At 56.5% G+C, this 10,673-nt stretch overlaps 4 protein-coding genes across 4 annotated transcripts; 1 reads left to right on the forward strand and 3 right to left on the reverse strand.

The window, feature by feature from the left end:
* Window positions 1-391: 391 nt before the first annotated feature.
* B0I36DRAFT_244966 (uncharacterized protein) lies at window positions 392-3,211 on the forward strand (the record flags this gene model as incomplete). Its single annotated transcript, XM_046150108.1, has 4 exons — window positions 392-992; window positions 1,067-1,554; window positions 1,632-1,969; window positions 2,017-3,211. 4 exons carry the CDS (start codon window positions 392-394, stop codon window positions 3,209-3,211), a joined length of 2,622 nt encoding a protein of 873 aa, XP_046011683.1.
* Window positions 3,212-4,345: 1,134 nt separating this feature from the next.
* B0I36DRAFT_350286 (mitogen activated protein kinase) lies at window positions 4,346-5,583 on the reverse strand (the record flags this gene model as incomplete). The annotated part of the gene is made up of 4 exons (XM_046156874.1): window positions 4,346-4,722; window positions 4,785-5,166; window positions 5,222-5,417; window positions 5,471-5,583. The coding sequence occupies 4 exons, from the start codon at window positions 5,581-5,583 to the stop codon at window positions 4,346-4,348; spliced, it is 1,068 nt and encodes a 355-aa protein (XP_046011684.1).
* A 270-nt stretch (window positions 5,584-5,853) lies between these two features.
* B0I36DRAFT_132186 (uncharacterized protein) lies at window positions 5,854-6,667 on the reverse strand. Its single transcript, XM_046148220.1, has one exon. It carries the CDS (start codon window positions 6,613-6,615, stop codon window positions 6,124-6,126), a length of 492 nt encoding a protein of 163 aa, XP_046011685.1. The 5' UTR covers window positions 6,616-6,667; the 3' UTR covers window positions 5,854-6,123.
* Window positions 6,668-7,475: 808 nt separating this feature from the next.
* B0I36DRAFT_325694 (oligomeric Golgi complex subunit 6) lies at window positions 7,476-10,081 on the reverse strand. The gene has a single exon (XM_046154256.1). It carries the CDS (start codon window positions 9,941-9,943, stop codon window positions 7,838-7,840), a length of 2,106 nt encoding a protein of 701 aa, XP_046011686.1. The 5' UTR covers window positions 9,944-10,081; the 3' UTR covers window positions 7,476-7,837.
* Between the last annotated feature and the right edge of the window lie 592 nt (window positions 10,082-10,673).

Raw genomic sequence — 10,673 nt, forward strand, 5'->3', positions numbered from 1 at the left:
GGTCGGGCCCCGTGCGAGGATCATAATACTCGTTGCCGGGTCGAGCAGCGAGGCAGCGCCAACCCTTTTCTCGCCTTTTCCCCGCCTGCCCGCCTCGCGCTGTCTCACACCACCCGCACCGCCTCTGCTGTTGTTGCGGCATCAGCACAAAGTCAAGTCTCAATTACTTACCCACCGGCACCTCTGCGGGCCCTTGGCCGAGCTTAGTCTGCAGTAGAGTTGGGATCGCTCCTTGCGGGAAGCACCACCTGCGTCGATTCCCAATCGCACACCCGCCCGAGGGATCGCCCGCCGAGGCCACTGCTTTCAGACAGCCGCCCATTCCCGCTAAGCCTCTTTGTGGCCACCTGCCTACGCTCTCGCGCGCGACGAATACGTCACGTCGTCCGCAATGGCCGCCCGGCCTTTTGCGCCCGCCGCCTCCAGCAGGTCTGGCGACTACTTCCCGCCCCAGAACGGTCATGACCATCATCAGCCTCTCGACCACGACCACGACCAGCAGACTCTCTCCAACACGCTCGCCAATACTCATCTCGCAGCCGGCACCAGCACAAACGACTTCTCCCACGACAACCCCAACCCCTACATCACCCAGCCCGACGCCGAGGGGTATTTGGGCTCTCCCAGTCGCCAGCCAAAGTTTACTGAGGAGTGGGATGCCAGCGTGAGGGGCAGCTCCATCCTCAACCATCCCGCCATGCAGCGCTCAAGCTCGGTGGTCTCCCACCGCTCCCACCGCTCCACAGAAGGCAGTCTCGCCGATGGCCAGGCCGCTTCCCTGTCACGGGGCAATACCCTCAAAAAGAAGAACTCCCTGCGCAAAGGCGGAGGCAGCCTCAGGCGCAGTGGCAGCCGCCGCAGCATGAAGGCCGGCAGTGTGCGAAGCCTCGCTCTCCAAAGCGCCGATGATCCGGAAGAGGCCAACAACGTCTTCCACTGCCCCGTCCCGACCTCGGGAAATCCCACCGAGACTCTAGCCAATCGCTTCCAAAGTATGTTGTTTCTCGAAACTGCCAGATCTGCTGCTTGCCACGTGGGAGTGCTGACCAGATTCGCTTTTGCGTAGCTTGGAGGAAGGTGCTCAAGGACTTGATCGCGTACTTCCGGGAAATCCAGAACCACTATGAGCATCGCTCAAAGTCTTTGCTGAAGCTCGCGAATGTCTTGAACAACACCTCAACCCCGCCTGGCTTCATGGCCGCGGGTGGACTGGACGATGCCTTGCAAATCCTAAGAAACTACCACAAGACATCAATTCATGAAGCAAACAAGGCTCGGGAGATCGAGGAAGACGTCATCTTGGCATTGACTGGGCTGAGGAGCGACTTAAACCAGAAGATGAAGGAGATCCGCGGCCTGTCTGGCGACTTCAAAAACTCCGTTGACAAGGAGATGGACAACACAAGGCGGGCCGTGAATGCGCTTTCCGAGTGCCTCGGTCAGACGGAACTCGACCCTTCCCTGACCACGGGAAAGCAAGACCCCTATCTGTTACGCCTGGCAGTCGATCGCCAGGTGGAGAGACAATTGGACGAAGAGAACTATCTGCACCAGGTTCGTGGAAGAGTATCCTTTCTGGTTTTGTGTCGCTCTTGTAGAAACAATGCGGCGTGTACTGACTTCTTCGACAGGCATATCTCAATCTCGAAACATCTGGCAGGGAGCTCGAGTCGATCGTGGTTGGAGAGATCCAGAAAGCCTATAACGCGTACGCAGGCATCCTGAAACGCGAGTCCGACAATGCGTACAGCGCCATCGAGGACCTCCGAGGCGGCCCCATTGGCATGCCCAAGGATTACGAATGGTCCAACTTTGTCCAGCGAGATGCTCAATTCGTCGATCCTGAGATCCCTATTCGTTCTGTCGATCGAGTCCACTACCCTGGCAGGGATCATGTTGCCTGCCAGGAGATCCGCGCTGGACTTCTCGAGCGCAAGAGCAAATATCTGAAGAGTTACACGGCTGGATGGTCCGTATCCTCCCTTTCTCACTCTGCATATACTAACATTGATGCAGGTATGTTCTTTCGCCAACACATTTACACGAATTCAAGTCGGCCGATAAGACGCAAGCCCCCGTCATGTCGCTCTACCTTCCCGAGCAGAAACTCGGCTCGCACTCAACGCAGGGCGGATCTTCGAACAAGTTCATCCTCAAAGGACGGCAGACAGGTGGTATGCACCGTGGCCACACCTGGGTGTTCCGCGCCGAGAGCCATGACACCATGATGGCATGGTACGAGGACATCAAGGCTCTCACCGAGAAGACACCAGAGGAAATAAGCAACTTTATCCGAGGCAACCATGCACGCTCATACTCCCGCTCTTCGCAACGATCCATGAGCAGCGATGGGATGGTCGACGAAGAAGACGAAGAGCCGTTCGTCGCGAACCCCGCCGTTGCCAGTCCAGGCTCCCGCGAACCGCATCAGAACAGGCCGCAGCCAGGTGGGCGATTCCCAAGCGACCTCGAGGTTACCGCACAGAGAGGCTTACAAGTGCCCCTCTCGCCCAGCAGCGGCAGTTCTGCAGTACTAGACCGGGACAATACCGTCCATCACACCCAGGCCAATGGAGCTCCAGATCACGATATCATTGCGGCCGCTGCTGCACAGCCGGGCAGCGGAGTAGGAGACCACTACCATGGGGTCGCCACCAGGCAATACCCGGTTGGACAGTCATATGGCAACACTGGTAGCGTAATCATGGACGAAGCCCCCAGCCATGCCGCCAGGATCGACCAGGAGGCCCAGCAGGATGGTGTTAACCCATACAGTGGAGAGTCATTCCAACCCCAATCCCAACATCTGGCATCGCAGCAGCAGCAATGGCAGCCTCCCCAGGATTCCAGCCATCCCGCGCTTCTTGCTGGTCCCATTTCTGTTAAAGATCATGGAGCAAGTCCACAGTCTGGGGCCAATTCCGGTCCTCACGAGTTGCCTTCCAGAGAAGGCGCCGATGAGAGTCAACAAATTCATCAGGATGCACGCATGCTGGGCGGAGCATATACCACGCAGCAGACACCCAACACAGCTAGCACAGGACACTCCGCCGACGGTTCCTGGCGGCCATCTTCCGCAGTTAGTGTTGATACACTCACAAGCGACTTGAGCAGTCCCGTGAGGCCGTGGGCCGGGAAGCGAACTGATTCGACCCCTCATGTTCCTGGGGAGTACCCTCGCAGCATACCCGCGAGTACCCCAGGAGTGTAACAAGCCAAAAATGGGGGCCTTACTGTGGTTCTGAACTTCGATCCTCCGCAGGATTATTGGCTGGCTGGGTTCTTGTGCGCCAGCGGCGTGTGCAGGTCAATCCTCATGGTATACGCCTTTGGTGCGAGAGGTCGCCAGCGGAATCACTGCTTCCCAACAGACAGCCTGCAATGATTCTCGTCTGGTTTTGCCAAATTGTTTCAGTTATTCCCCTCCTCGCTCTCGTCGTGTAGTTCCTTCGCGAACCCATCTCCTTGCGTCTTACAACCTCTTAACAAACTGGATCTCTTGCTTATTCAAGCCCCTGCCCACCACCAAACCCCTTATCCCCCCCAGAATCCGCGTCTTACCTCCAACCAAAATTCCCCAAGCACATCTCCACCGTCTTGTATCCCGCCTCAGGGAGGCGAAAGTCGCTTCTTTTCGAAGTTCCAGGCCGCAGTGCGTCCTATCCCAATCACCACTGCTTTCCCCCCCAAACAGTTATGCCGAGTTAGCCATGCTTTTGTGAAGTTTCATCGGATCAACCAGCCAAATAAAACCACTTCTTGTTTGCCTTTTCCTCCAGTCAGGTGATTTACACAATCGTGCATGAGATTTGTGTTCTCCAACGCGCGCCAGGTGGCCAAAGTCGCTTCTACATTAATGCGCGTGAGATGTGAGGGATGATCCGGTGCCGCATGTCGCATTTGCATCTATCTCTCTCTCAAAGGTTTGATCCCCCCCAAGGTCAGCAACCCATTACGGACAAAACTATCATCTGGACGTGGACGTGGAATGCTGCAACCGCGAAAGAGGTCATCGCGGGCATGTCGGGTGTTGAGAGGCATGCATGCGGATCTTGCTTGCACGAGGATCCAGCAGTTACCACATGACCACATCATATCGAACCTGATGGATTTCACTTGGTGCCTTTTGGATGACAGAGATTTGTTTGCTACTATGCCGTCTCCCCGACATTTGCTCGCTAAGTAACCAAATCATGACACAATCTCCTGCCGTCTGACGGCGCAGTGCTACGTAGGGTGTATGTACGTGAACTGAGGCAACTCCTAGTTGTGTTGCCAGAAAGGTATCCCAATATATCACTGCTTGCTCCCCAGAGAATCTGCTCCAGGCTTGTTTCTTCCAACATTACCGCATGATCTCCTGGTAGATCAGCTGCTTGAGCTGCTCCTTGCTCAGGTTATCCTTGTGCTTGTCAAAGTCGAAAAACTCCTCGGGGATCGGAGGCGCGGTCGGCTCGTCCTCGGGATCGTGGTATGGCTCCAAGTACGGATGCTTGAGTGCCTCTTCAACAGTGATGCGCTTAACAGGGTTGAAGGCAAGCAGCTTCTCGAGCAGGTCGAGTGCCAAGTCCGAGGTCTTTGGGAAAAGGGTCCTGAAGGGGACCTTCTTCTTGAAGGGGAGTGACCGAATGTACTCCCGAGCACGACGCGACTTGATGCCGTAGTAGTCCTCCATTGTAGGCGTTCCGAGGACGTCAAGAATCAAGGTCAGCTGGTGGTGGTCTGCAGAAAATGGTCAGTCCATGGTCTAAGGAGGCTCGAAAAAAAAGAATGACGACACTCACAGTCCTTGCCAGGGAAGAGCGGCTTGCCACTCAACATCTCAGCTAGAATGCAACCAACAGACCACACATCAATGGCCTTGGTGTATTCCTTGAAAGTCAACATGATCTCGGGGGCACGGTACCAACGAGTGGCAACGTATTCAGTCATGAAGCCAGAGTTGTCCTCTTGCGAGGCGGCGGAACGGGCAAGACCAAAGTCGCAGACCTTGAGATCACAGTTGGCGTTCAGCAGCAGGTTGCTTGGCTTCAGATCTCGGTGCAGCACGTTGGCGGAGTGCATGGCCTTGAGAGCGCGCAGTGTTTGGTAGATGAAGTACTGGCAGTGGTCGTCGGACAGATCCTGAGTTCTGATGACACGGTGCATGTCTGTCTCCATGAGTTCCTGCTTGGTGTCAGCCTGCTCTACTCTATGTGCCAGATAGAAGTTCGAGTCGTACCTGAATGAGGTACACCTCGGTGAACGAGTCGTAGTTTCGCGGCTTCTGGATGTCCAAAATAGAGATGATGTTCTCATGGTTGAAGTAGCGAAGCAATTTCATCTCACGCAGAGTTCTCAAACAGAACATGGAGTGGTCAAAAGGCGTGATCTTCTTGATGGCGACCTTCTGGCCGGAAGGCTTATGGATGGCAGAGCTACAATAAACGTTAATTTCGTCTCACTTATTGCAGGCACGGGGTTGGCTTACCAGACGACACCGTAGGCTCCCTCGCCGACCACGTCTTGAATATCATATTGCTCGCTGACATTGAACGAGATCTTGCGAGACCCCGACGAGGGGGGCTGCTGAGCTCGCGACATGGTTGCGGGGTCGATTTATGGGATCGAAAAGCACGAAGATTCGCTCAATGTGTTTGCAAAGAGCTCGACGCGCGAGAGCTTTGCTGTCGTCCTTTCAAGGCCCGCCGTGGATACCAAGGAGGTCCAAGTGTTTTGGACTTGTATGAGTTGCGCGGCGTTGTCTCTTCTACAAGCTAAAGACTACCTTGGTCAGTCTGTCATTCTACCTGGTGGCATTTACATGCGCAAACAGAGATAGTCCGTGTCATAAAAGCCCGCCGTATTGATGTCCTGGATCGCTATGAGTGCTGGCTGCCAGGAGAATAGATTTCGAGAGCGGTGTTGCGCGTAGGTCCACTCTGGCCTTGGCGGAGGACGGAGAATGATGCGGGCGCTTTCTGGCCGAAGTTGTGGGACCGCGAGGTCATTTTGCTTTCCGACGCCCTTACCGAACCAAGACTGTGAGGCGTTGCGAAGATGGCGGGTATGCTGCTGGCGGGTGCGATGGTGGGCTGGTCTGCAGGCAGGGTCGAGTGGTGGACAAGTGACCGCGTACTGGGATTACCCCTCTCCAGGCGCGGTGCTGATGCTGGCCCTGCTAATGGCGACGTCGGTAGGGCAGGATCGACATGTGGAACGACTGGACTGTTGGTTGGGCCGTGGATGGTCGACAAAAGAGGCCGCTCGGCCGGGGAAACAGAGAAATGGCATGGAAGCAGTGTTTCGAGCTCTGTGCTTGCTTACCTGAGGGCGGCGTGAAGGCCTGCTGGAAGTGATTGCGGGTTGTGAGGGGGAGCGGGAGCTAGGACGAAGGGGTTTGCCCCGCCTCGAGGTAGCTGGGCTGGAAGATGTGAAAAGAAGCTGGTGGCCGTTGTCGCCGATGTTGTCGACAGCAGCGAAGTGGGATATGGGCGCGCGAGATGGGCGGCCGTCGCTGGAGAGACAAGATGCAGACTGGAGAAAGAAGCCTGGCAAGCGGAGGAAGAGGGAAGGGGGAGGAGGAGGAGGAGAGAAGTTGCGGAGGACACCAGGGCCAGCCCGCAGCACGGACATGGATGGAGACGAGACGAGAGCAGGCAAAGTGGTGGTGGAGGAGGAGGTGGTGGTGGAGCTGGTGCGACGGGAGCAGCGGGGCAGGGGCAGCTCCAGCTCAGGGACCTCATACAGCCCTCCTGGCTGGTGCGTTTCGGCACGCGCGAGCACAAGGCTCCGTCCAGAGCTTCCAAGGTTCACTTCAGGCGTGGCTCTCCTCTCCTTTGCCTGCCATAGCCAGCCCCAAAGACACAGTATGGATGGCCCCAGGCCCTGCCAATGCCAGGTCCTCTAGCCAGTCCACGTGCCAAAGTGCTCGGTCGAAACAAAGAACTCGCCTCTTCTGGATTGCCAAGTTACATTGAAGCCACCACAGGCGGACATCAGGTGGGCCTCTGCTCGGCGCTGCAAGTGTTCTAATTAAAGCTCCTCTGCGGGTACAAGTAGTCGCGCAGCCCGCCTGTCCATCTTTTGCTTCGTGCTGCTTACGCAGTACGGCTGGAGCGCAGCATCGCCATGTCCTTTCATCTATACAGACAGATCTGGTTGTTGCAGGACGCACGCGGTGGAAAGCAAGTAATGACCCCAGGACCCGACCTGGTCAACTCAACGCCGCCACTCAGGGGCCGCGAGGGTTCTCTCCTCCTGACTCCTAATTGAGGGCCCGAGACATGGGGTACAGTACCGTTGTCAGGGCCCAGTCCAGTCCAGTCCAGACAACCTCGACCCTCGCCACAGGCCTTGTAATCCCGCAAAGGGATAGTTGTTTCACGCATCCCAGAACCTCTGCGGCACGGTGCGCCCGGCGGGGAGTGGGGCTCACGACTTCGACGTTGGCTTGCAGGCGGCCTCATTTGATGGCGCATCAAGGCACGCGCGACAAGTAGTCCAGGAAAATTCATCGCAAATGTATCATGGTGCACCGACATCTTACAGCGGGATGACTTGTTCTGATTTGTTCCAGCCGGTCGATATCGTTGTTGGGTAGCGTATGTAGCACACACATCACCACCCTCCCAACCCCTTTTAGGCCGTCGGCAGCAGGTTTGGCCAACCAGGGGTCTTGCTAAGCGCCGAATCCAGGGCCCTGGCGCGTGTTTCAACAATCACTCTTCAACGCAGCCTCCTGACTGGTCAGCCTCAACATGTGACATGCGCCGCTTCCCAGTTCATTGGCATAAGGGTCTATCCTAAACTTCACGCCTCCAAGGAAGGATTTAAATCTCTAATTGGAGGTTGCTATTCATGAGAGCAGCACTCTGATCTCGCCGGTTGTCCTGGGAAAGAGACTTCTGTAGCCTGGCACTTCCTCATTTGTGTCTTGGCCCTGGCGTGACTGGATAAGCTGCTCATCCGCGTAGATGAGCATCTCCTCGATGCGCTCAAAGTCGACACAGAACCTTTCTGCGGCGTCTTCGGTGATTTCCCGCGCCAGCCTGGCGTCTTGCAGGCTTTTGATGTTTTCCATTGCGTCCATGATGGCCGACGGCAAGAAATCGTCCAAGTTCTGGCTCGCCAATGTGAGCGCTTCCGGCTTCAGAGCATCGAGCTGGCGCAACCTGGCAATGTCCTCGTGCGAGTCTGTAAGCGGAGCCATTGCAGTAAGGAGGGGCTCCAGATAGGACTCGTCCTTGAAGAACTCGTACTGCTGATCGACCATCTTGTTCTTGTGCTCGTTCACCATATCCTCCAGAGCCGCAACTCGTCTGGCCGTAAAGTCGAAGGGCGATAAGGTGAGCTTGGCGGCAGTCAAGCAGTTGATGAGGAAGATCGAATCTCCAGGTGCCTGCATATTCCTGGCCATCTTGTGGCAGCCTTCCAAGAAAGGCTCGAATGCCTCAGCCATGATTGGCTGAAAATCGGATTCTCGATCTTCCGCCGAGGATAGTGACGTTTCGTACGTCTGCATGATAGATGTGAGCTGCTTCAAGCTGTCCTGTAGAAATTCTGGAGGCCCTAAATCTGCTGGAGTGTGCTGCAGGTCACTTTGCAGGGTCGCGAGGTGATCGCGCATAAGTGACCGGAACTGACGCAGAGCCTCGGACTCGAGGTTGGCCATGATATCAAGGAGCACAGACTGCTTGCCGAGCAGTTTGGCGAAAGTGACTCGGTAAAAGTTGAGGAGGTTTGCCAGCCGGTAGGCCAATATGGACTCCTCGTTTGTCTGGATCACCTGCTCAACCCTCTGCCGCAGCACACGGGCAGCGCCAGCGACGTCTCTGTCTACGAGATCGTTCAAGGCTTGTATCGCATCGAACTCAGGTGGGCCGTCTTCATCATCGGCCATGAGCCGCCACAACTCGTTCTCGCGGCCTTCTTTGATTCCCTGGACGATATCATTTCCTTCGGAAACAAAAAGCACCTCCAATGCCTCCCTCTCGCTGACGGTAGCTGAATGTGTCCACGCCAGCATATCGCCCACGTATCGTAGAGGGTCGTGAGCTACCAAATCGATGGGTTTCACAGAGTGGTCTTTCGCGCCTGATGTCGAAGTGCCATTCAGCGCCAGGTAGAATGAGTCGGACAAGATCTGCTCCCTGGCTTCGGCGAAGAAGTCTAAGCAGTTCTGAAAAAGGGACGGTCGTTCTGCGAGTACTCGCAAAGCGCGACGTACGGATGAACTGATTTGCGGGTTTTCCAGGTTGAGCGTCTTGAACTCCTTTTGGATCCAGCGGTAGAGCTTCTGGAAGGCAAGGTTGAGATTCTTTGAGGTCTGGTCCATGATCTCGAGGCCTAGAGTCTGGTTCTCAAAGCCCAACAAGACCTCGCAGTCCTTCCGGATTCGTTTGGCCTTGGCCAAGACGCTGAAAAATTGGTCGTCCACGGGTTCACTTGTCATTGTGAGTGCTGCAACCTCGTCTTCAGTAAGCACGAAATGCTGACGAAAGGCCTGGAGAAGTTGCTGCTTAGTCTCGACATTTTTCCTCTGGTTGACAAGGTTGGACGCCTCCTCGAGCGTGGCAGACGTGGTCTCCTGAGCCGCGGTCACATGGCCCTTCATCTCTTCGTAGCTCTTGTTGAGCTTGTCAATTGTGCTTCCAATCTTGCGCAGCTGCTCGGCCACCCGGCCAAATTCTGTCAGTATTTGGCCATTGCTGTCGATGACCTCCTTCTGCACGTCCAGGCGCAGCTGCCTCCGAATCTCGGCAGTGTTGGCGAGGGCCCGGCGGTCCAGCAAGGCGAGCGCGTCGCGAAACTCGGCGTCTGCATATGACGTCGAAAGTACGCTGGTGACCTTGGAGGAAACGGGGTTGGCGCTCCTGCTGCTCGAGGTCGGCGGTGACAAAGGACCTGGCGACAGCGCGTCCCGGCCAGGTAACTCGAGCGAGCTCAGGCCATAGGTTGCCATGACGGGCGCACGTAACCCTCCGTGCAGGGGCACCAGCACACTATGCAGGAAATGTTTGTGAGGCAACTAGAGTTGACGGTTTGGTGTCGGTGGCCAGGCGTGGCTCTGTGTAAACGATCCGGACAGCTGGCGTCCATGAAGGTGCCCAGCATGGGTGGAGATCTGCTGGGAGATGCACTGTACGCAGTACCTCGCTGCATGTACCTCGTGAGGGGCAGTCTCCTCCACGTACTTGTCGTATCGACTGCACTGAACTCCTGCCTCAAGGTATGCAGCACAAGGGTACCTGAGAAGATTCATAGCCATCCGAGCTCCTTGGAAGCGGGTTTGAGGTGACCCGTCCCGTCCCTCTGGCTGCTGCGTGCAAGTCATGGTTGGCAACCACAGAGATGTTGAGTACCTCGAGGGACCGACTGCCCAGGGCTGCCAGCCCTGTGGCCCTGTGGCGGGCGGCCCAGGGGCATGCACATGTGCACTAGGCCGATATCGTGCCCAGGACGGCGCGGGTGGAGACGCCGCCGCCGCATGCCGCGGGCGGGCCATGACGCGCGATAGCTGTCAGTCACGCAGCATCGCCTGCCTGGACCCCGTGACTGCCTTGAGCCTCGAGCCAGGATGACCACAACGACAGGCGCCGTCTCTGTGGCATACTCATCATCATAAGACCAGCCCTTCTGTCCTGGCCTGCGCACGTCTCGCAAATCTCGCGCCCCTCAACAACTCTCCCCAG

The sequence above is a fragment of the Microdochium trichocladiopsis genome (assembly GCF_020744255.1).
Source record: "Microdochium trichocladiopsis strain MPI-CAGE-CH-0230 chromosome Unknown B0I36scaffold_6, whole genome shotgun sequence".
Classification (NCBI taxonomy): Eukaryota; Fungi; Ascomycota; class Sordariomycetes; order Xylariales; family Microdochiaceae; genus Microdochium; species Microdochium trichocladiopsis.

Bases quoted from the DNA above. Each gene is read 5' to 3' on its own strand.
- B0I36DRAFT_132186 (XM_046148220.1), bottom strand. From the start codon at position 6,615: ATGTCCGTGCTGCGGGCTGGCCCTGGTGTCCTCCGCAACTTCTCTCCT.
- B0I36DRAFT_325694 (XM_046154256.1), bottom strand. From the start codon at position 9,943: ATGGCAACCTATGGCCTGAGCTCGCTCGAGTTACCTGGCCGGGACGCG.